We start from the raw sequence: 24,893 nt of genomic DNA, 5'->3' as shown, positions 1-24,893 counted from the left end.
TTATTAGTTTTATTGAACTGTGTTTTCTTTGGAAGTCAGTGTAAGGGCCTTAAGCATATTTAAAATATGAGGGAAAACATTTTGTATCTTTGCTCTCACTGTGGTGAGTAGGAAGTAAAATCAATAATAACAAGAAACCCTCACAAGCTCAGGTAGGTAAAACTGAAGTTTGCACACACGTTTTCAAATGCTTTTCTTTTATATTTTTCATTTTATTACATAGGGCGCTGAGGAGTGGACAGGAAAGATACTATCCCCATTTTATAGTTGAGAAAATTGAGTAAGAAGTAACTGATTTCCTAATCCAATGGGTTTTTTTTCGTAACCTCATACACAAGATTGTACCCCCCCGTCTTTTTTTTTTAATTTCACCCTACAGTAAGGTAGAGCTCTCACTGCTTTGTTTTTCCCTGAGGAAAGAGGAAAAGAAAACCCATTTCAAAAACATCTTCCATTTGGTTTAATTTAGCTTTTTGTTACTGTAATGTTGTGAGTAGATATGTGACGGGGGAAAAATACATTGGACACTATCCCTTATTATTAATAAAAAGTGTGGAATCAACTAACTGCATTTTGCCTAGACTTCTAGTATGCTTGCATTTTTTTCAAGTAATGATAAAGTAGTGGGACTGGAAAGGACACTGAGAAGCTGCCACCTCCTTTCCATTCTTAAAAAGAACTTCCTGATTTAAAAAAAGAATGGTTAGAGTAGTTAAGTTTTATTTAAAATGAAGTAGAGATTATTTAAGTCTAAAATAATAGCTTCAGCAGGCACAGGAAACTGTTTCCTATTCCAGAAGAGAGTAGAAGGAGATATTCAAAATGAAATTAGTTTATGCCTATGAAGGGAAAAATCACCTCAAATAAGAACAGAAGTTACCAAGAAGGACCAGAGCTCTTGTGGGATACGATAGAATAGAAAAGCTGCCAAAGCCTCTCAGAACTGGCTTGAGTCTGTTCATGGCCGTGGGGAGAAAGGAAGGTGAACTCTGTCTCCATCCTTTTCCAGCCTTCCAGTTAGACCATTTTGTGACTTCTTCCAGTTGCCATTTAAATTTGTTTGTTCTGTTCTCTCTTTTAGTTCTGGAAAGCTGGCTTGATTTCACAGGGGAGTTGGAGCCACCTGACCCTCTCGCAAGACTGCCCCAACTTAAGCGCCATATCAAACAGCTCCTAATTGACATGGGCAAAGTACAACAAATAGCAACTCTTTGCTCTGTATGACAACAGTGAAAACCTAATGAAAAGAATGTGGGTTTCTTCAGTTGATCATTTTTATTATCCACGTGACTGCTAAGTGGATAGTTAAAAAACATAGTGATGTTTGGTCATTTACTGATTTGTGACATCAATAGGATGGCACCTTGGAAAGGAAAAGGAAGAACAACCTCTATCAAGGAAGCTAATATTAGAAAAAGCTTATGAGCAAGCTGTCTGATAATGTGTTACATGCCAGGGATCAATGAAGTTGAATATAATCTGTACCAAGGAAATTGAGTTGGCAGGATTTTTCAATTGTTGCTTTACATGAAGCTCGACATACGTGTAGAAAGAAAGATGGTGTGCTTATCTAATTTTTAGTAGAAAGATCTATGTAATAAACCAGCGTTTGGCCAAAAGCAAAACTATAGAGGCAAGGAGATTCTGGAGAGTTCTATAAGGTTGCCGTATGAACTGTCTTCTCTGCAGGTGATCCAGCTGCTCCGGGGCTTAGAGTATTTAAACTTGTATGGGATCATGAGCTGTTTCCTAGGTAATGAATGTCCATAATCAGAAAACTGACAGTGGAAGCCTCACTTCTGAGGAAAACAGTTGTGGAATTCTGACTTCATTTTGATTACATATTTAAAAAATGCCAAATAATTGAAATTTCTTGCAGGCATTAAGGTCATTATAAACAGAATGGCTTGCAGAAGAGTCCGTGTGCCAAATGACGAGGACACTGCTGGAGAGAGAGAGTGCTAAATGTTGTGGGAGTTCCGCTCCCAGGTCTTACGTACGCCATCAGCCCATCAGAAACATAGATGTCATGCAGACTGTGTATGTCCTACATACAGTTGAATTCGGGACTCAGGCATCAGCGTACAGTTTGATCCTGAGTATGCTTGGTGTTTGCCTTCAGATTAAAAATTGTAAATCACCTCAGCTGGGATGAGGAGTGACAAAAATAACGAAATAATTTGTGGCTGTGGATTTTTTAACTGCTGGTAGTGGGATACTGGAAAAGCTTCATTTCTGAAGATGAATTTTATTTTTAAAAAATACATGCACACTCAAAACTTTTAGCTTTGATCACAAATGGACACATTTCTGAAACCAAAGGCAACTAAGTTGCTGAGTTAGCTCTTGCTGGATTTCGGGCCCAGGCCTTCCCGTCCGCCAGTGCTCTTGTGAGTTGTGTGCCGCCGCCGTGCCCCATACGCGGGTGTGCGTGAGCGTGTGTGCTTGTTTGAAACAAACACTCAACGTACATATGTACATAGCCTACACATATTTATATCTGCACATATCTAGTTTTATTACTATAGACTATAAGAGTTGGTGGTTAACATGAAATGTTACCTTTTAACAGACTTTTTAAAAATTAAAAATGTATGTACAGGTTTTGAAACTTTTTTAAAAAGGGGAAAAAGACTGTTCAGAGGAGGCTATTTGATGAAATAACACTTGAATATTTTATGCCTCATTCTGTTTATCAGTTCTAGCGATCTGTGTAAATGCATTTTAGAACTGATACACAGTAAACTTGAATTTATCTTTGATAAGAATACATGCCACTGTACATTCAGATATTATTTAAATTTGCAAACACACTGTTCTATATGTAAGGTACTGTATGTAAAACTCTTTATTAAAACTATTCCACATATCCTAAAATTTCAGCTTGCCTTCTTGCGGCCTTATATTTTGATGTGAAGATGATTAAAAGAATGAGCAAAACCGTCATTAGAGATTTTTATTGCCTTTTGACATTTTCCAACTTGACAAATGTGCCAAAGATCAACAGACCTAAGATACAGTCTTGTGTATTTACTTGTTATACATAAACGTTATCAGAGATCTTACTGGGAAATGAAAAGCTTTAATATAGGTGGTTGGGATACTGGCTTAAATTTGTATATTAAAGTAAAAAAAGAATAGTGCCTCTATTCCATGTGTGGCGTAAGCGTCCTGATGTCTGTATTACCTTTCATTTGTGTTAAAAATAATGGCTCTTATCTTTTTCCTGTGGTCGTTAAATTCCAGACATTGAATTTGTATCTTTTTTCTTTTTTTTTTCCAGAGTGGACCAGATAGCATCCTTAGCCCATGAATAGTGGAGTTGTCTAGATTCTTGTCACATACACAGAAGACCCTTTGTACCTAGTAATACTCATCTTCTCAGTCCCTGGTGACCACAGTTAGATTGCTGTGCATTGTTTCTGTAGTACCTTATGATCAAATCAGTTTATTTGTTAGCAGCCAGCAAATGAGAAGTTCCATTAATACTTAGGTTACTAAATTTTTGTTCTGCTTTTATGTATACGAATTGAAAGTCTGAATTTTTTAATTTAGGTTTTTTTTTTTTTTAAATATTCTATTTATTTATTTATTTGACAGAGAGAGAGATCACAAGTAGGCAGAGAGGCAGGCAGAGAGAGAGAGGAGGAAGCAGGCTCCCCGCTGAGCAGGACCCCGAGATCATGACACAAGCCGAAGGCAGTGGCTCAACCCACTGAGCCACCCAGGAGCCCCTTAATTTTTAAAGTCAGTCAATGTCAGATTACTTTTATACACAAACCTGTTTAATTTAGAATATATCAACACTTGATTTGTAGTAAGCTGCGCCTTTCCCTGATTGAGTATGAATTGGTTTTTGAGAAGAAGTCCATTGTGAGAGGTTTCAGATGAGTTTTCTTTCCACTTAGTCTTCCTTAACAAATATATGTCTTTAAGTATCAGCAATAGACTAGAGAGGGCGTTTCTTGACACCTTTTCACTGCTACCCAGACAGAAGCAAAGGAGCACCGTGGGAGGGATCCTGAGTATGGGACTGATCAATGTAACGTACTCCCTCATGCGCGTGCGTGGCCCTCCCGACTTCGTATTCTAAAACTCAAGGACAGTGCACTCTTTCCTTAGAGGAACCCAGCCACTCCTAGTTTCCTAGCACTCTCATTTTCGCGGATTTATTTCCTCACATACTCCTAGTCCACGTCTTTGAAACAAAGCACCCTATTTCCCCTCCATTCCACTGGACCTCCTCCACCTTCACTCTCTGCTGTGACATTATGCTGAGAGCCCCAGCTTGAAACTCACAGTCTCCCCGTATCTCTACCATCACCACCTGTGCTGCCTGCTCAGAACAAATGCCGTTTACCTCCTTTGCCATCTCTAGTTTTTTATCCCATCGTGCTGTGTTAATACTGGTGTTGATACTGGCCGCCTGAACTTTGAACCTTGCCATCACTGTGGTTCATGAAAACGGTCACTTGCCAGGCTAGGAGGTTCAGAGTTCCCGAGCGCCTGTTTTATGCCAGTGTGGTGCGTTACCTGCAGAGTCTGGTTTAATGCTTGTGTGGATAGTTGGGCAAACGGTCCTTTTCAAGTCCTCAAGGAAGGCCTCAGGAAGGCTTAAGTGGCAGGTTCAAGATGCAGAGGCTGTGCTGGTCAAGCTCATGGCCTCCAGCAGAGGGTTTTTTTTTTGCTGATTTTGTTAAGTTGTCTTCTCTGAAGCCGCTAGTGACTCCCTGTTTCAGATCAGGTCTGTGCCATCCGGCTTTCAAATTCATTTAAGTACAGCCTCATTGTTAGATAGACCATGCTTATTTCCATGGCTTGCCTCCTTAACATTTCTCTCTTCTGGAAGATTCTCCTTTGTGTCTCTCCAAAACCGGGCAATTACTGGGGTTTCAGTTTCTCCTGCATATCCCAGGCTGCCTCTTGTACCCTGTGCTGTGCCTGCTGCAGAGGAGCAACGTCCGGGAGCGCTGTACCGGGCACTGGGGGACGGGTGTGAGCTCTGCAGTTAACGCCACTCGCGTTTTCCCTCTGGCACAGGACTAGCAGTGATCTCTCTGAGCTCGGGGGCTCTTCACCCGAACTGTGCTGAGAGGTAGATGAAGCAAATAAAGTTCCCAGAAGCTTTGATTAAATTGTGAAGTTGAAAATTAGATGCAGCGGTCCCATTGAATGTCATCCTTGTGCCAGCCGTCAGGTTATGTGGCTGAATCTAGAACTCACCAGCTCCTAGTCCATCAGAAACATTGAAAGCCTGTTTTTCAGAGATGGACGATATCAAAGACTACAAGGGGCCAGAGAGGCAAATAATGGAAAGGTAATTGGTAGGTAGAGGGGTTTGGGGGAAATAGAATATGTACATTAACTGGAAAAAAAAAAGGTCTTTGAATGTTTTCTGACCTCTGTATAGGAATTTTGGAAAATTATCTGCTCCTGGTACCTATGTCATTGGGTACCCCTAAAAGTGGATCTGAAGGTAAAACTTAAGTATGTTTACTGTGTTTAAGAGTTCATCCTAGGAAGTTAGAGTGAGGAGATTGGGGGGGCAAGGGAGGAAAAAAACAAAGTTATGTACAGCAGAGGACACTGCTATGGGCAGTGGACCTTTGTTTTTGCCATTTGAAACTATTCACCATAAATTTAAACAATTGTAAAGGGTGTGGCTTCCAGTTTGTAAATACTGGCATATTAAAATCAACCTGCTGTTTTTAAATGTATGTAATAGAATCAATCATTTTGCTACTTACCAACATCTATTTTCCAAAATACACAAGCAAGCTTATTCTTGACATTGGGAACTTTCACTTATTTTTTTTAAATTTCTTTTCAGCGTAACAGTATTCATTATTTTTGCACCACACCCAGTGCTGCATGCAATACGTGCCCTCTCTAATACCCACCACCTGGCTCCCCCCAAATCCCACCCCCCCACCCCTTCAAAACCCTCAGATTGTTTTTCAGAGTCCATAGTCTCTCATGGTTCACCTCCCCTTTCAATTTCCCTCAACTCCCTTCTCTCCATCTCCCTATGTCCTCCATGCTATTTGTTATGCTCCACAAATAAGTGAAACCATATGATAATTGACTCTCTGCTTGACTTACTTAACTCAGCATCATCTCTTCAGTCGTATTTTTTTAGTCTCTTTTTTGCCTTTCCATTTCACTTCCCAATAGAATGTTGCCTACCATTATACTTACAGATCTCTATCATTCTGCCTTTTGTCCATGAAAAAAATAGTAAATTACAATTAAAAAGTGGACTTCTAGGTTTCTTACTAGAATGTCAAAAGTACATGTAGTGAACAGAAATACTAGTAGAAAATGGGGAAAATCTAAATTAGAATTCAGTATTTCAACCCTCCTTTAAACCTAATTGATAGAACAAGTAGAAAATCAGGATATAGAACACGAACAAATGTGAACACTCAGTTTGACCTAATTGGCACACTACATTCTACCCAACAGCATGAGAACAGAAATTTCCTTTTCAAGTGCATCTGGAGTAATCAGAAAGATGGACAGTATACTAGGCTATAAAACAGGTCTCAATATCTTTAAAATAATTGAAATTAGAGTATGTTCTCTGGTGACAATGGAATTAACTAGAAATCTGTATAGGATATCTGGAAACCACCCCCACACCCTGACCATGACTTGAGATTATTAACACATTTGTAAAATAACCATGACACAGAAAAGTTATAAGTAGAATCAGAAAATACTTTAAATGAAAATAAAAACAATATGCTAGCAATAGGGAAACCATATAAACCAAAATGGTTCTTTGAGCTAATCAGTAAAATTGGTTAATTCCTTCATAAACTGATCAAAAATTAGAATGGCGAAGGGAACATTACTATGTGTCCAACAAACCATTTTTAAAGGTACAACCATAAAGTTATATGTCAATAAAATTTGACAGCTTACCTGAAGTGGAATAATTCCTCAAAAGATTACCAAAAGTGACTCAAAGAAATTAAATAAATTGAATTCACAATTAAAAGTGTTTTCTCAAGACTCCAGGCCTGAATGTGAATTCTGTGAAACAGTTAAGGAAGAAATCTCCATGTTGTGCAAGCACTGACAGAAAATAGAGAAGAAAGGAACACTTAACTTTTAGAGACCCAACTTTGACCTCATGCCAAACCAGAAAAAGACACCAAAAGGAAAGGAAATTACAGACCAATACATGGTCCTCTTGAATAGACACCAAAGTCCTCAACCAAATATTAGCAATGTGAATCTGGTGATCCATTGTAAGGATGATAGATTAAGTTGAGTGTTCCATAGGAATACAAGTTTGGTTTAATATTTTAAAAAATCAATATAATATGTCATCAAAATAAAAATATGTTCATCTCAATAAGAAAAAGCATTTTATGTTTCAGGATTTATTCATGATTAAAAACTCAGAAAGAAATGGACAGGAATTTGCATTAATATAAAGGGCAACGACTGAGAAACTTACCCTTTATGTTTTAATGATAAATGAATACTTCTTTCCCTAAGATAAGGAAGAGGGCCAGAATGTCCACTATCTTCACTTCTAGCCACCATTGTTCTGGAAGTCCTGCTAGTGCAATGTGTCACTGAGCTTAATAAAGGAAGAAAAAAAGGTTTACTACTTGGAAAAGAAGAAAGAAACATTCCCAAGTGACATGTATAGGAAATAGTGTAAGGAATCTACCAGAATGCTGCTAGAACTATTCTTTTTGCACATGAGCAACTACTGGAAATTGGATATTTTTTAAAAATGCCATTTTCAGCAGCATCAAAAATGTTAATACTTAGGGGTAAATCTGAAAATATACATGCAGAACCTGTACATAGAAAAATAGAGAACAAGGCCTAGAATAGAGATGAGATAAAGGAATAGAAAAATAAACCAAGATCAGGGATTGGGAGATGCAATATAGTAAGTGTCAGTTTCCCCAGAACTGACCAGTAGATATAATGCAATTCCACGTAAAATCCCCGCAGACTTTCTGAAGCAGCAATCAGCAAGCTGATTCTAGAATTTAGGATTCATAGGGAAATGCAAAGGACCTAGAATAGACTAAGCAATTTTGAAAAAGAAGAACAAAGGACAATTTCTGATTGGGGCTTATTATAAAACTACAGTCATTAAGACGCTGTAGAGATGCAAAGAGGGATGTAGATTGATGGAATAGAGAATAGAATAGAGAATTCAAAAACAGGCCTAAAAAGTTAGGGGCAGTTGAATGGATGAGAGCCGCTTGCTCCCCATCCTTGCCAGCATTTGGTGTTGCCAGTGTTTGTTATTTTAGCTCTTCTAATAGGTGTACCGCGCAATCTTGTGTTAATTTCCACGTAGGTTTCCAACGTTCCAGCACCATTTATTGAAAATGCTGTTTTCCCTTGAATTACCTAGGTGCCTTTGTTGAAAATCAGTTGGCGGTAATCATGTAGATTTATACCTGTACTCTACATTCTCTTGATCCATTGATTGATGAGTCTCTCTTTAAGCAATACCACACCATCTTGATTACTACAACTTTATAGTAGGGTTTGGAATCAGTGTAATTCCTCTAATTATGTTCTTTCTTAACTGTACTTGATAATCCTGGGTTTATTGATTCTTGATACACATTTTAGGATCAAATTTTCAACTTTTCAGAACATGTTGCGATTCGGACAGGAATTGCACTGAATCACCAGGTCAGTTACCATCTTAACACTTGAGCCTTTTGATCCAAGAGCATGATTGATGTATTTCTCCTTTCGTTCAGAATTTCTGTGTTGTTTTCTCAGCAATGTTTTGTAGTTTTCCAGTGTTTAGGTTTTGTACTTTTCGTTGAATGTATTTCAAAATATTTAATTCTTAATATTGTGAGTAGAATTGTTTTTTTCCATTTCATTTTCAGATATTTAATTGTTAGAGTGTAAGTAAAATTGATTTTTTAGTATCTTTGTGACGTTGTTAAACTCACTTATTAATCCTAGAATTTGTGTACATTCTTTAATATTTTCTGAGGAGGAGACTAAGACGACTTTATAGGTTCATGGAATGTGAGATCCTGGATTGGATCCTGGGACAAAAAAGGATATTAGTGAAAAGCTGGTGAAATTCACTGAAGTCTGTAGTTAAATAGTATTATAATGATGATCATTTCTTGGTTTGGTAATTGCAATATGATTGTGTAAGATGCTAAGGTTCAGTGAAATTGATTAAAGAGGGAACTGTACCACTATTTCAATCTCTGTATAAGTTTTAAAAAGTATTTCAAAATAAGTAAAAAAAAAAAAGACACAAAGAATGAAACTTACTGCGAACTATGGATTTAGTTAATGTATACATATTGCCCCAATAATTGTAACAAGTGCACCACACTGATGCAAGATATTAGTATCCTTCACCTGTGTGAAGGAAGGTATATGGGAACTTTCTATGCTCAGTTTTTCTGTAAATCTAAAATTGTAAGGCCTATTATAAATTTTAAAAAGTTGAAGAGAGAAGAATGTGAGAAGATAATTATAATATGCTATCTTTGTAGTTTGGAAAGAAAAGAATTCAGTGAAATTATTACAAACCCACAGGCAATTTAAGTTTCCATCCTTGAAATAACTCTGTCTAGAAGTCAGGCTTGCCCAAGAAATCAAGGAGGAAATGCAGTCATTAAAAAGGTATGCTTCCGTCAAGTCAGCACAGGAGCACCGGGGAATTGAAAACAACTTTAGAAGATGGGAGAACAAGAAGTTTGCTGTGGGAGAAAGGCTGAGCTCTTAGAAGGCGGGCTGGCCTGATTTCAAGTGGACAATGGAGCTCTGGGGGCCAGAGCAGGCTGATCAGTCAGGAAGTGGAGCCTCACGGGAGAGGCAGCTGCTTTGAGAAGAGGCACTAGAGAAAGCAAAGGATCTTAACTGTTGCCAAATCCGAACAGACTGGAAAACATTGGACCAGGCTGCACTCAGATCTTGGCGCTCTTGTTGGGTTTCTCTGAAGAGAGACAAGGCTAGGATCATGGGACTATTGACAAGTTCCATCTTAGTGCCACAAAGGGGGACCCCATAGTAAGAGGGAGGGAGAAACATCCCTTGAATGGGCCACTGTATAGGATACTTACAGAGAACCTAGACCCATGTGAGAAGACGGGACCAGAAGCATCAGTACAGAACCACTGACCCCATGGGGGGGTTTATTACCGCTCAGCCAGGGTGAAACTCCCACTTCTCACATGACCATCCTGTCTGCAACCTGAAAAGGCGCTTGGGGAGCCGCCTTATAGTTTGGCAAAGGTGGACTTCTAGGGTCCCCAACTTAACCTTTGCTAGCATGGATGGAGGTAGAGCCACAGTTTTGTTTGTTTGTTTTTTCAGTGAGGCTTGCTGGAATAGAGCAATTACCATGCAAAAGATTTTCAGGAATTTTGCTGATTTCTCCAGCAACCCAGCAGGAGGGATGTGACTCTTGAGTCACTGGGTATGGGGGAGGAGGGGAGAAGCTGTCCAAGGCAGCGGCATGGAACCCAGCAACATGGTGGCAGGCTGGGGCAGAGGAGAGGCTTCTGGGGAGTGATTCTCTGTGGTGGGCGGCAGCTGGTGGGTGTCGGAAACAGGGACACCTGATTAATAAGTGAACTCATGTGAGTTTGCTCCTTGGTATGAGTTACAGGTAGAGAGGACACCAGGCAGAGTTGTCACACAAAGGAAACTATTTCCGGCAAATAAGGAGATCATGGGGAATAACCTCCAAAGCTGTGACTCCTCAGCAGGGGTGAATGGGTTCCTTTATTTAGGGTTGGGATGATGATTTAGCTAGGGAAGCCTCGTCATTGTGGGGTTGGGCATAAGTTTGTGCGCGTGCCTAAGGAGACATGCCTGCACATACGTTGTATGTTATGTTTATGGGGCTTGTGGTCCTCCATGGGTGGGGATTTTAGCACTATAATGAGGTAGTGGTAACTACAAGTCACTCCAGGGTCACTCCAGGGTCCTCCTGCACAGGCATGTGTTGGCAGTTGAGCTCAAACTGGCCTGGATGGTCTGCACAGTCCTTACTGCTCCAGGGGTAGTTTCCATTCCCATCTTGGGCCTTCGATGAGAGAGAAGCTGGAAAGGAGAGCTTAAGAAAAACAGTGGACAGAGGTTGGTGGCTACAAGCAGGTGGGCAGTAAAAGTCAGCTATTTTCCTCCTCTTCATTCTAGTTCCTCTCTGTTCCTAACTTCTTCACTAAGCCCCCCAGTATCAGGGCAGGGAGCAGCTGAAAGGAAGGTTCTGCGGCCACATTCGGGGTCTGAGCATCCCAGCTGTGAACCAGGCATGGCTGGTTTGGAGAGGAGCTGAGCAGGCATCACCACAGAGGCCTGTGTGTCCCCATGTGTCCCTGCGTGTCTCCAGGCTCTCGGCCAGCATAATGGGGGCAGCTGAGTCACCGTGAGAAGGACCAAGAGCCTGGCGCCGGCCCCAGCTCCATGCTCTGCTGCCTGCTGGAGAGAAGCACCTCTTCTGTGCTCCTTGTGGGCACCCCTGCAGCCCCGGGGCGGTGGGGGGAGCCCTCACCGGCCCCCTGCATTCCAGGGTTCCAAGGCCCTGCCCCTGCTCCCCCAGCACCAGACCCAATGGAGCAGAACAGAGGCTGGGCCAGAGGCAGTGACTCAGCACGGCCTGGTGCTGGGCCTCCCGCTCGCCCCTCATCCCGCCTTCATTCTTGGGGCTCAGTTCCGGCGGGCAGGTCAGCCATGTTTCCAGAAGACCCGATCCTCCTCCTGCCCAATGTCGGAAGGTAGCAGCAGCCCGACACCGGGTCACCATGCATCACAGTGCCCTGGTCACCCCCTCTCTCCATCCCATCGCAGAGGTGTCTGTCAGCTGCATCCTCCTCAGCAGGGCGAGCGTAGCACAGTTCGATTTTTGAGAGACAGACCACACTCCCACATTTTTACTACAGGCGATTGCTGTGACTGTCCTCTTTTAGGCTTAGTTGTTAATCTCTTCCAGTGCCTAATTTGGAAACTGAACTTTATCATAGGTGTGTAAGTAGGGGAAACCCAGTACGTGCGGGCTTTGGTGCGTATCTGCAGGTTCAGCCATCCCCTGGGGGCTCGGAATGGGTCTCTGGGGATAAGGACGAGGGGCTGCTGGATCCCCATGGTGAGCTGTGTCACTTGTCCTGTGTCAGAGGGGCTGGGTGGGCGAGTTTTTCCTGTAACATCTCCTTTTCCAATAAACACCAACATTCCTTCTCACACTGTCTTTGCCTGAAATCTGAGTCTCATTATTAGTAATCCCGGCCCAGCCCTCTACCCCCAGGGCTAGGTGGTCTTAGGAGCTGCCCGTGGTCTTGACTTTAGAACACCTGTGCAGTGATTGTCCACCCCCAGCCCTGCAGCTGGAGAACAGCCTGGTGAGGACCAGGGTGAGCAGCCATGCCAGTGGCTAGTCCAGAGCGGGGGGGCCCGAGGAGGCCGTGAGGATGGGTCAGCCACAAGGCATGGGAATGAGGTTTTGCTGGTAGGCTCTGGGGGCTGCTGAGAGGTGAGTGGAGAGGTTAGGATGTCATTCAGCTTTGCCCTTAGAAAGACAGCAAGAGGAAGTCGTCGAGAAGCTTTGTCTGGGGAAATCTTGAATTTGGAATGTCTGCGGAGCACTCAGGCAGGGTGGACTTGAAGCTTAACCACCAGTTCTGGCTGGGGCTGGGCTTGGGGCTGGGCCTGGAGCTGGGCCTGGGGCCAGCTGGGCCGGGAGCTGGGCCTGGGGCCGGGCTTAGGGCTGGGGCTGGGGCTGGGGCTGGGCCTGGGGCTGGGGCTGGGGCTGGTCCTGGGGCTGAGTTAGGGATATTCAAGCCTACGGCACATGTGATTCCCCAGGAAGGATGTACAGAACAGGATTTCTTACCCATTTTTCATCCCACGCCCTGCCAGTTAAAATAACTGTTGAGTTTTACTTTCCGTCCTTTGAATCATGAACATAATAATGATGAAGGTAACCAAGGTTGGGGAGTTACAAGCGGGGGCTGTTTTAAGCACTTCCCCTGTGAACTCTCATAATGTTTATGATGCCTCTACTGGGGGGTACAGCCCACGGCTCTGAGGTCAGGGTCCCTCATTCCCGTCCTGGGTGCAGAGCGTGCTCCCCCTCCTAGCCTGTCCTGCCTCCCCCACCCTCTCTGCCCCGGGGTTAGCATCCCTCCAGCCCCTTGCCGGCTCTCCGTCCCACTCGAGGGGCCTCAGCCAGGTCTCCCCTGCCAGCCCAGCACCCCTGCCCCTACCTGTCACTAGTCCCTCATCCTACAGGCTGTTCTGTGAATCCGTCACTCCCTGGCACCATGTCATTTGCAAAATGAGAAAATCAGTAATATTAACTGCCGGCTTCTCTCGAGCCGTTTCAAGTCCCGTGTTTGCCCCCTTACTACAAACCCAGCAAGTCAGTGCATGTTGTTATTCTCCTTTTTCTTCTGTTTTCCAGAGAAGGCGGCAGGGGTTCAAGAGCGTGAGGTGCGCGTCCCACGGTCGCGCAGGGAAAGGAGTGAAGGAAGAAGTCTGGCTTTGCCAAGAGAAAGCAGACTGCTTTATGGCCTCTGTGTGGCAGGTACAGCTCCTGCAGCCTTTGGGCTGGAGATTCAGAAGTCCTGGGACAGAGGGGAGAGGAGAATACGTAGGAATAGGAACGTGTGTGTGTGTGTGTGTGTGTGTGTGTGTGTGTGTGGCTTTTCTCACTAAAATTCTTATATTCTATACTAGTAACTTTGCCTGCTTCCTGTCACATTCTCATTGTCTAGAATAGGGTCCACTCGTGGAGTGGGGGGGAGTCTAAAAAATATTGATGGAAGTAGGAAGCCAGGGAGGGAGGGATGTAGAAAGGAAGGAGAGAGGAATGGAGGAAAGAAGAAGGGAAGGAAGGAGGAAGCGAGGGAAGAAGGGAGGGAGGAAATGCTTTTTTCCTGGGAGGGCTGAGCCTGACGCCCACAGAGCCGTAGAGCTTTGGCCTTCATTTGTGAAGATGAACTTCAAAGCTGCCCAGCCCTGTTCTGCTCCACGGAGATTCAGAAGTCCTGGGACAGAGGGGAGAGGAGAATACGTAGGAATAGGAACGTGTGTGTGTGTGTGTGTGTGTGTGTGTGTGTGTGTGTGTGGCTTTTCTCACTAAAATTCTTATATTCTATACTAGTAACTTTGCCTGCTTCCTGTCACATTCTCATTGTCTAGAATAGGGTCCACTCGTGGAGTGGGGGGAGTCTAAAAAATATTGATGGAAGTAGGAAGCCAGGGAGGGAGGGATGTAGAAAGGAAGGAGAGAGGAATGGAGGAAAGAAGAAGGGAAGGAAGGAGGAAGCGAGGGAAGAAGGGAGGGAGGAAATGCTTTTTTCCTGGGAGGGCTGAGCCTGATGCCCACAGAGCCGTAGAGCTTTGGCCTTCATTTGTGAAGATGAACTTCAAAGCTGCCCAGCCCTGTTCTGCTCCACAGAGCCTCAACAGGGTTCTCATCCCCCACTGGCCACATGAGTGTCCTCAGAGCGGGCAGACGCAGGTGGAGGCCCCCTTGTGACCAGCCCCCTTGTGAACAGGGCAGGCGTTGCGTCACTGAGTGCCCGTGGGTGGGGGAGCTGGTTCCAGGGCAGGGCTATAAAGGCTCCACTGGCTGAGGGCGCGCAGTGGCTTCTACCCCTCCACCCCCAGAAGGGCCCACAACAATGGCCCCGGCCTTGTGGGTCTTCAGTCTACTCGGCTCAGCCTGCTTGGCGTCGGCCAACATACTCGGTGAGTTATGAGCCCAAGGCCATGGAGCAGAGGGTTCGGAGGGGGCTCTCAGGCCACAGCTCCGAGGTCAGCCAGGCTTGGCCCCAGGGCCCCCGGACATTTCTGATCTCATTCAGTCCTCATGATGTCCCAAGGAGGGAATTCAGATGAAGAGACAGAGGTTCATAGAAGTAGACTGAATTGCCTTGAGTTCACGGAACCAGCGATTGGTGGAGAGCAGATGGGAAATCAGATCTCCCTAATTCAATTTTAGCTCACCCCACCCCATCCTTTTAGTGAATTTTGGCACTGACTTTTTTTCTTTTTGTATTTCCTTAGCTATCTCAGGCCGAGGCCATCCGTGGGAGGCATTTGAGAGTAGCTGCAGGTAGTTAAAAAACCAAGTTTACCTATTCAGTGAAATAGCCCTAAGTTCCAGCAGCGGCTCGGCCACTTGCTGGGTGACTTTGGATAAGTCTACGCTTTGGTTTTCTTGTTGGAAAAGTAAACACCCCTCCCAGGGTGGTTGTGATTTCTGAGTAAGCTCCTGTGTGTCACATGCATTCTCAATGTGACATACAAATATGACTTGGGGGAGTTACTAATTAGTTTGCACTTCTGACCTGTGCCAAGAAAGTGTCCTGCCCCAGGGGTGGCTTGATAAATCCAAGAACACCTTCTTTCTGGTGTTCAGACCTAACCCCACCGAGGTTCAGGGGAGCATGAGGGTCTGAGAGTTGACTTTGAATCCTGCCCTTGCCAACTGTTGACCTTGAGCAGGTCCCTGTCAGTGTCTTAGTGACACAAGGGTAAAATGCAGACATCACTTCCTGGGAGAGGCTGAGGGTTAAATGAGCCAATGGCATACTTGGAAACAAATGAATAACCGCCAAGTTGCAAGTTAGAAGGTGATTATTGATGATGACGCCGGGAATACAACTCAGGAGAGCATCTGTGTTTTGGGGAGCCCATCATTGTCAAAGAAATCCCATCCACACTCTTCCCTGATGAGCTGCTTCCCTTTTCCCAGAATACCAGGTGGACGCCCAGCCCCTGCGTCCTTGCGAGCTGCAGAGGGAGACAGCCTTTTTGAGGGGAGCGGACCACGTTCCTCAGTGCGCAGAAGACGGCAGCTACCAGTAAGACTTCCTCGGCCCTGTGGACCTCCGGGGCCCTTAAGAAATGTTAAAGCTTATCTCCACCCCTCCCCCCTGACCCTGTGAGGTGCCCTCACTCTCCCCCACCCGTGTTCATGGCATGTGACACTGTCACTGGGGGGGGGGTGGCGGGTGTCCTCCTCTAGGGTCTGTCCTCAGCTGATGGACGCTGGATAATCTGACCCAGAGTGTACCAGTCACTGCTTCATTCCAGCCGGGAACAAGGACTTCCCTTGTTTCCTGCCAAAACTTGCAGTGCAATTGCTTTAATGAAAGGTGTGGGGGATCGATGCGTTGGCGCCTCCTGTCCTCTGTGGGCGCTTGTGAGAAGTCAGAGGTCAGGGGAAGGACAAGCTGCCTGGACCTCGGCCCTGCTAAGGCCAGCGATCTGGGCCAGGCGCTTCTGTCTCCCCAGAGTGAGCTCCTCTCCGGAAGCGGAGTTTGGCTGCCCTAATGTGAACGAGCGTCCTGGGCTCTCCCTAGAGAACGGAACCATAATATACCCGACATCCCAGCAGAACGCACAGGAATCCTTTGTGTGGGCCTGGATCCTGACGTTCCTGTGCTATTCCAGCCACACTGAACGAGGGGAGCTCTGTCCGTGGACTGCGTTCTGGGAACCCCCGTGAAACATCGCTGCCGACCCTCATTTTTTATATGCTCTTAATGCCCCCGGCAGCACCTTACTCCCCAGAGCGCGGAGACCCCGTGGTCCAGCCCCTTGTTGGGCATCTGGGATGTCGGGAGCGACATAAGGGCTGGGGGGTCATAAGGGTGTGTGGTTTTATTCGTGTCGCTGTTCCCCGTCACTTACGGTTCCAGGCACACCCCCTGCCCCGGTCCTCCTCAGGGGGCTTGTGTTGGCTTTTGTCCTCACCCGGAGCCCTTTTGACCTCCTTCTGCCCCTAGTAGGACAGCCGATCCTCCTGCCGGCCTCACCGCAGACGCCACGCATCCCAGGCAACTCGAGTGTGCCTCCTTGTGTAGCCCACACCCGAGGCTCTGCTCTCCGCCGGCCTGGACTTCACGGGCTGTTTTGCCCACCCCTGGGCCACCAGGGCACTGGCTTTAGCCCCTGCAGCGGATTCCAGGTGGCAGCCACATGGTGGGGCGGGCGTTCGCCGCAGACCTGGTAGACGGGACGGCCGGGGATGGACGGCTGAGCTGTCACGGGGATGAGCAGGACAGGAAAAGGCCAGCTTTGGCTCCGTGTCGCTCACCCCCTCCACTCCATGTCTCCCTAATTTAAACGAATGAAAACTTGGAAGACTGGAAAGGAGAGGAAGACTAAGCTGGGTTGTGGCTCGGGGCCCCAGTAATGCTGTCTGTGTGGCGTGTCTCTCCTGTCTGCAGGGCCGTCCAGTGCCGGAACGATGGGGGCTCCTGCTGGTGTGTGGATGCCGATGGCCGGGAGGTGCCTGGCAGCAGGCAGCCTGCTCGGCCCGTGGCCTGTGAGTGCAAGAGGGGGCTTCCGGGGGAAAGGGGTTCCTGTGACCCGGCAGGTCTCCCTCTCGGTTGCTGGAGGTTCCTTTCCCAATTAGGGTAACAGTCCTGCCCACGAGGTCCTACTTCCTGCGGGGCTTCTTTGAAAATCCAGTGGGCCCGTCAAGTCATTTTTTCAGCAAACAGGTGCTGAACCAGCCCACTTGCGGGCCACATGCCTGGCTCTGAGGAAGCCACAGGCCAGACATCCAAGGTCTCTGGAAGCAGAATTAGGCCACAGACACACCTAGTGCTTTCTCACCTCGGTATTTCTAAAATCGGAGACCTAGGTGAGCATTTCCCCATTGAAAACAAGTATTATCATGTGTAGTCAAAGAAACACAGCCTCCCTGTAAAGCACGTCAGAGCTAAGCCCAAGACAGAGTCCAGTGGGGACTGGTCATCTTTAAACGGTGATATTGAGCCTGGAGCCAAAGATCTCCTTTAAGGAGAAAAGCTCTGTTTGGGGGCACGGGGTTGTTCGTGGCGGGCCCGGCCAGCCTGGGGAGCAGGCTGGCTCCCAGCATGCTCTGGCTGAAAGACCCCAGCCCGGTACCTTGCCCTCACTGAGCTGTGGTCCCCCATCTTTCGTAGGAATGTAGGATTCGCCTCAGGATGTAAGGCAGGTGTCGAACCCTGGGCACACAGTCGGTACTCGGCAGAGGCAGTGATTGTCAAGGTCACTGTTCTTCATGCATCGAGGAGGGTGGTCGTGTTTCAACCCTACACATAAGGAGGGAGACCCAGAGTGGTGCAGGGAGGGTTGCACAGCGAGGGTATGGACAGGGGCGTGGGAATGTTCCGACAAGCTTCTGCCAGCGGACAGCCTCCCCTCTGCAGCGCCCGGGCTGTGCACGGTTCCCGTGGGCCAGTGGGCCACAGTGGAGTCTGCCCTTCCCTGACCTGGCACGTAGGATGCTGGGCGCAGTCCTGGGATAAGTCCGGACAGTTGGAGCGCTGGTCCTGAGCTTTCTGCCAGCTCGGAGGATCCGAGGTTCATGGGCCTGTCGCTCCCTCTCCACCGGGGGTGGGAAGGACGTGTCCCGGTCTCCAGGGAGAGAGCCTGAAGCTGTCCCCGCAGCACGGTCGGACACTGCTCCATGCACCTGCAGGTCCGTCCTTCTGCCAGCTGGAGAAGCAGCAGACCTTGCTGAACGGCTACGTCAATGGCACGGCGGCAGCCTACCTCCCCCGGTGTCAGGCTTCGGGGGATTACGCGCCCGTGCAGTGCGACCTGGGGCAGGAACAGTGCTGGTGTGTGGACGCAGAAGGGATGGAGGTGTACGGGACGCGCCAGCGGGGGAGGCCGAGCCGGTGTAAGTCTCTGGATTCCCCGCAGCCCACACACCCAACCCCCACCCCGAGTCTGCGCAGCTTTCGCCGACCAAAGGGAGAGAGCCCGGCCCTCAGTACAGAAAATGAGAGCAGTTGAGGAAGGTTTTATCACTTCTAATATCGCCACATGGTGCACGACCAGGATTTGCTGGCCGGTTGGTAGAAGCATCCGCATGGAGGCCAGTGGCAAGTCCCCCGTGCAGGGTCCGTCTCTGGCTGGGTCTGGGCCACGTGTGTAGGATGAACACGGACTGCAGAAGCCTATGCACCTACTCCTACCTCAGCACTGAAATCTTGTCCTGGAAATTGTTTAGGTCCCAGGAGCTGTGAGATAAGAAACCGCCGTCTCCTCCACGGGATGGGGGACAAGTCACCAGCGCAGTGTTCTCCAGATGGGGCGTTCCTGCCTGTCCAGTGCAAGTTTGTCAACACCACAGACATGATGATTTTTGACCTGATTCAGAGCTACAACAGGTAAGAGGAGCCGGCCTCTGGGGTGTGTCCGACCTTGGACTATCTCTTGTTAACCCTTGCTGAAGCTCTCGCTCAGGCTGGGGCTGGGGGCTTTGGGGTGTGAGAGGTCCAGGTTGTTGGGAGTTGAGAGAGGCCTCGCTCTCATAAGCTGCCGGGCAGCTGAAGGACAACAGTATTTTTTAACAAAGCAAGCTGGCAACAGACATCCAAATTAAAACTACGCGAACTCCCACTGTCCCCTTGCCTGGGCCAGGCAACCCACGGAAATAAAAAGACCGGAGAGCGAGGACATGTGTATTGGGATGTCTACTGTGTTGCTTATCACTGTAGCAGAAAACGGAGAACAAAGCGACAGAGAGACCCAAGGTGGATGGCTGGATAAATGGCCACCACGGTAAACACGTATGCAGCCATTAGACAGAATGCCTTGGAACTCTGCCACTTGACTTGGAGAGGGTGCTGCCGTGTATATCATGATAATATACAAGATACAAGGCACTTGTTTGATTACTTTTTATGGAACAAATAAGCACACACCCTTTTACATGCATGGACGGGGATTGGATTCTGCTCGGGTCTGTACCAGATTAGGTGAGCACAGGGGACAGATGAGTCAGCGCACACTGGGTGGGGATCATGGCCATCCGCAGGGTCAAGCGGCTGTGGAGAAGCAGGGGTAGGGAGAGGGGAATCAGCAGAGAAGGAGAAAAGATGGCCCTCTTGCAAGCACGGGTATCATCATATTTAAGCATTTTTGTGAATTGTGTGTTTGTACGCACTTATACATAAGCATAAGGATTTAGGTGACAAATGTACAAAAGGAGATGCATGATAGATCTTGACCCAAATAATCAGGTTGCTTGTTATTCAAGATGACCCCTTTGTCATTGTAAAGGGCCAGCACAGACTCAGACAAGATTGAAACGCCCTGAGTGAGATCAGGAAAAGTATTAGTCTGTGGCTGCTGCTGGGAATTTTCTTGGAGAACCTGAGCCTCTGTATGGTTGGCTTCCAAGCAACCCGTTTCTTGCCCTCTCCAAGAGAGAGTTCCCATGGGCTGTGCTGGGAGAAGTCTCGGGCTCACAGCCTGGCCACAGGAGCTGGCCCGTGACAAGTCTTATTTGAGCTGTATATTCTTCTAAAAACTGAAACATTTCAAGTTAATTCCATGAAATTTCTGTTTGCATAGGTAAAAATAGTTGAACATCAGCAATTTCTTATGTTTAACTTAATACACAAAATTCTGAATTCCTGAATTCCCCCATGGCACCAAGAAGCTGGCTTTGAACTGTCCTTTTTGGACTGACCACACATGGTCCAGCACTCTGTATCCCTCTGCCTACTCCTTCCATCCGTGTTACCTGCCTGGCCTCTATGACCCTCATTCTAACTCCACCCCTGCTTGAAAATGTGACCTGCTCATTTACTCTCTCTCTGTCCCTGTGCCTCAGTGCCCCAATCTGAAATATGGGGAGAGGGCAGGGACCAGTCCCTGTGTACTAAGTTCTGGGGAGGATCTGATGAGACCTCATCCATGAAACTACAGAGACAAATGCAAATTATCATGCCTCTGTAGGGATTCCTCCCATATTGCCCAGGTGCAAAAAACGTAATTTTTTTTCCCCTTTCCCAGGCTTAGAGAATGGCCTGCCTATGTGCACATAAGGATTTCCCAAAAGCTTGATTTACTGATACTTATTGATGCAAACCAGTGTGGACTCAGTTCAACTGAGTGCTTACTCTATACAGGCCATTTGACATCCTTCTGCCTACTTTAATACTTACAAAAAAAAAATTATGTTCTCTAGCAAGAGATGACGCATCTGAAACACAGAGGCTAAGGAACTCACGGGAAGCACAGTCAGTGGGCGCTAGTGCTTCCTGGCTCTACTTACTATCCCACACAACCCCGATTCCGCTCTCTCCCCGCAGCACTCAGCACAGAGCCTTGTGCACAGTAGGCCTGCGGTCCGTGCTTGTCTCCAGCGCTTTCAAGAACTTTGCGGGTGACAGCTTGAAGCACAGTTCACAGCTCCTTCCACAAGAGGGCAGTCAAGTTAAATGCAAAAGTTCAAGACTCAGCATCCATTGTTTTAAGACGAACAAACAAAAAAATTACTCCTGAAATGAGATCCTTTCCTTCATGAAAGCAAGTGTGTCTCAGGGGGGAATTCCGATTTGGAAAGGTCATGGGAAGGGTTGGGTGGTTGGTTACGGGAAGCCCAGCCGTATTCAGAGGTTTCTTGAGAAGCCGACCCAGGCAGTGCCAGGCCCAGCTGCTCCACAGGGCATGGCGGTAGGAACCCCGGAGGCCAGGTAGAGAGTCTAGATTTCATCCCTAAGGTTGAAGATAAAATACAGAATGTCCAGTTACATCTGAATTTCAGATAAGCAAGGGGTAATTTTTAGTCTTAGTTATGTCCCCAATATTGCGCCAGGAATTTTGAGCCTGTGGGGGGGTGGGGGGAGATTGGGTATATTTTGAATTTCGGAAAGAATCGACTGTCCGGAGAAGAACAGGGGGAGTGCTCGGAGGCCGCTCTGTGGGTCTGCGGGCTCCGGCTCGGGTCCAGGCGGAGACCGTGTTGGCGTGGGCTGAGAGCGGGTGGCGGAGAGCGCTGTGAGGAGACAGAAGGGCTGGAGAAATATGGCCGAGGTGGAATCCATGGCACCTGGTGAAGGTGGAGGGTGAGGGAGAGGAAAAGCCAAGCCCAGGTCTGGTTTCTGGGTTCATGGTACAGGATGAGTTTATAAAAGGAAAGTCACCAGTTTGGTTTTGGAATGCTGAATCTGAGAGGCTTTCTTTTTGAGACTTCCAAGTAGAGAGCACGAGGCAGCTGACTTACTTGCATGGGGCCTGGAGGGGAGGCCGGAAGCCTATGGGGAGCTCATTTGCCAACCTGCTGTGCCCGGGGATGATTTGCACTTGAACGTGGCCATAGTGTTTGCCTGTTTGAAGCAGGTCCTTTTGCCTCCTGGAGGCCATGGCTAAGGACACCTGTTTGGCTGGTGACTTTGAAAACCATGTCATGGTGTGAAGTAAGTTTTGCTGGTTCTTCTGACTCTACTCCACTTTTCCTACTGCCTTCATGCAGCCACTAATAGAGAAACGTATTCTGCCCAAGCAGATTGTAGGTCAAAGTTTTAGGAGCCGATGCCATTGCTAGACCTTAGTGGTCCATGCCAAAATTCAGTTAATTGGTTTGTCAGCTCTGTCCTTAGTGACTAAGCAAACTCCAGCTTTCATAGCAACCCTAGATCCTTGGCCACCCATGCTAATCAGATAACCCGATGAGAAGGATCAGATGTGTCTTAACGTGTGGCACGGGGACATCATTCTAGAACATGGGGAGAAATCTTCGAAGACTGACCACCAGTTACCCTCATAGGAGACACCCATGATGTCTAATAACCACCAGGTCCCCCTATTGAAGGAGTGCTCTTCTGACTCCTAAATTGCTAATTTATTAATTGATGGCTGGATTTCTAGAGGAACCACCTCTGGGTGGAGTGGAGAATCTGACTGAGGGGTGGTATCTGCTGCCCGAGCTCAGGGCATGGATGCTGGTCTGCACCAGACCAGGACCAGGTGCCTGGCAGGGCCGGACCTTTCATATTCCACTGAGCCAGAGCTGTGATTTCTCTAATTGGGTTGGCCACAATCTGATCCTTAACTCAGGACAGCCACCCTTCCCCTTTCCCCCTGCACCATGATTTTCTTTCTCAAGAACTTTCTTAAGATCCTCCTAAGGGTTTGCTCTAATTCAACAGAAGGGACACATCCTTCTCTACTAGATGAAATATGTCATTTTTAATTTTTAAGGTTTTGTGCTGATTTTCTCTTCCTCCTTTCTTCTGACATCCCCAAACAGGCTAGAAACGGGAAATAGAGGAGATCATAGGGGAGACAAAATAAAGGTAGAAAATAAGAATAAGACAAGGCAAGGTTGGCACCACTCATTCTATAAAGGTTTCTTATCACAAATATAAGGGGCTTCATATTGGTCTTCAAGCGCTTTATGCCCAGGAAGAGAAAACATTCTCAGTTATTTGGTTTCCACCAGATAAAAATAAACCTGTTTCTCAGAAGAACACATTTTTTTCTTCTACTGAAGATGCAAAAATCTTTGTTCCTCTGATTCTTATAAAAGGGACAATGCCGTATGCCACAGGGTCCTATATAACTCGACCATGTCCTGCTGCTAACAGGACAGTTGGTTTCCTAAGACCCATGACTAGAAGGAGAATGGGCATGGAGCTTTCAGGAACAGCATGTTCATGGTAGAGATGCTTGTGTCTTGGTGTTCGTCACCAGACCTGTGCCTCCCCCAGTGACGACCAGCCTCTCAGTTTTTCCTTCTGCCCATACTATCATCCCCTGCTCCTGCTTTGAAGTTGGAGACATGCTAATGATCCTTCTAGACATGTTCTCCATTCTCTCCTTGCCAAATCCTTGTTCTTAGCTTCAGAATCCCACTCCATACTCACTTCCTCTGGAGCATTCCATGGCTGTACATCAGGTTCCAAACCTAGTTGGTCCAACTATTAGGATAGACCCTTACCCCCATTTCCTCTAGACCTTGGGTTCAGTTTCAGTTGGACTTTGGTTGGGGTGGCAGAGAAGGGTGGAGAGCTAATAAGCAGGAGGTTGGAAGCATGGCAGAGGCCCTCCCTGCGTTTGAAGCGAGGTTGTGAGGATCCGGTGAGATTAGAGGGTGTTTGGTGCAGTGTCTGATCATCTAGAACATGCCCCCTGTTATTATTTTCAGGAATAGTAATGATGAGCAATGACCCCATAGGGTTAAGCCAAGGCCGGAGCTCTGACACCCCTACTTCTAGACCAAAGCTCTTTTCAGGGCACACAGCATTGGCAAGGACGGGTTCCAGGTGTCAGTGCCAGGGGTCTGCCCTGAGGCCAGAAGATGACAGCTTTGGAGAGACCAGGCGGCAGTAGCTGTCTTCAGGTCATCTTCCTGGGCAGTTGGGAGGATGCCCCGTCTAGCTGAAGCCACAGTGATCTCGCATGTGCAAGAAGGAAGGATATTGGAGTGAGGTCCCTGCAAAAACAATGGAGGCCCAGGTACTAGGTAGCTCCCAAGACAGTTAATGCAGAGAGGAGGTCTCTGACCCTAAAGCGGTGGGATGAAGATGGCTCGAGAGTCTTGCAACTTGCACTGGTCCTGGGACATGACCCTGAAGCAGGCCTTGGGTGGAATCACCAGAACATGGGCCTAGAGTGATAGAAACTTCCTGTGCCTAGGGCTGGAATGGGTTTCAGAGCCTTGGTCCAGCCAGGTGCCCCATCCCTGCATTCTCCAGGATGCGTGCCTTCCACATCTATTAGATATTGGGAAAGGCAGGCCGAGGAGAGTGTCTGAATGAAACAGAGTCACACGCCTTTCAGAATGTGGAACAGGAACCAGGTGCAGCCAACACACACTGAATAACATCACTGGCAGACGCAGGCAGCACGTGGTCGGTAAGACCTGGGTTTAAGCTCTATCTTCCACCACTGTTTCCAAGATGGGTAGCCAACCTAACGTACCTTACCTTCTGCAAATACACCTGCAGTGTATTTGCAGGCCGTGCTGTATTCTACCCTTTTTATGTAATGTTATGTACGCATCCATTTGAGAAATTTACCATCATTTACTGATTACTTTTCTATCATTGGACATTAAGGCTGTTTTCAGTGCTTTGCTGGATTAGATGGCACAGCGGTGGGTCCGTGCAGAGAGCTGCTGCTTC

The 24,893-nt window shown here is 47.1% G+C and overlaps 2 protein-coding genes across 2 annotated transcripts in view; both read left to right on the top strand.

The window, feature by feature from the left end:
• Positions 1–2,946, top strand: part of PHF20L1 (PHD finger protein 20 like 1) — an 83,286-nt gene extending 80,340 nt beyond the window's left edge. The window contains exon 21 of the mRNA XM_044244921.1: positions 1,082–2,946. Within this exon, the coding sequence (XP_044100856.1) occupies positions 1,082–1,224 (143 nt within the window). The 3' untranslated portion in view covers positions 1,225–2,946. The remainder of the gene's footprint in view (positions 1–1,081) is intronic.
• Positions 2,947–14,651: 11,705 nt separating this feature from the next.
• Positions 14,652–24,893, top strand: part of TG (thyroglobulin) — a 244,302-nt gene continuing 234,060 nt past the window's right edge. The window contains exons 1-5 of the mRNA XM_044244917.1: positions 14,652–14,718; positions 15,728–15,836; positions 17,208–17,305; positions 18,449–18,652; positions 18,986–19,145. Of these exons, the coding sequence (XP_044100852.1) occupies positions 14,652–14,718; positions 15,728–15,836; positions 17,208–17,305; positions 18,449–18,652; positions 18,986–19,145 (638 nt within the window). The remainder of the gene's footprint in view (positions 14,719–15,727; positions 15,837–17,207; positions 17,306–18,448; positions 18,653–18,985; positions 19,146–24,893) is intronic.

The sequence above is a fragment of the Neovison vison genome, chromosome 4 (assembly GCF_020171115.1).
Source record: "Neovison vison isolate M4711 chromosome 4, ASM_NN_V1, whole genome shotgun sequence".
Classification (NCBI taxonomy): Eukaryota; Metazoa; Chordata; class Mammalia; order Carnivora; family Mustelidae; genus Neogale; species Neogale vison.
This window is presented reverse-complemented; position numbering and strand designations above follow the sequence as displayed.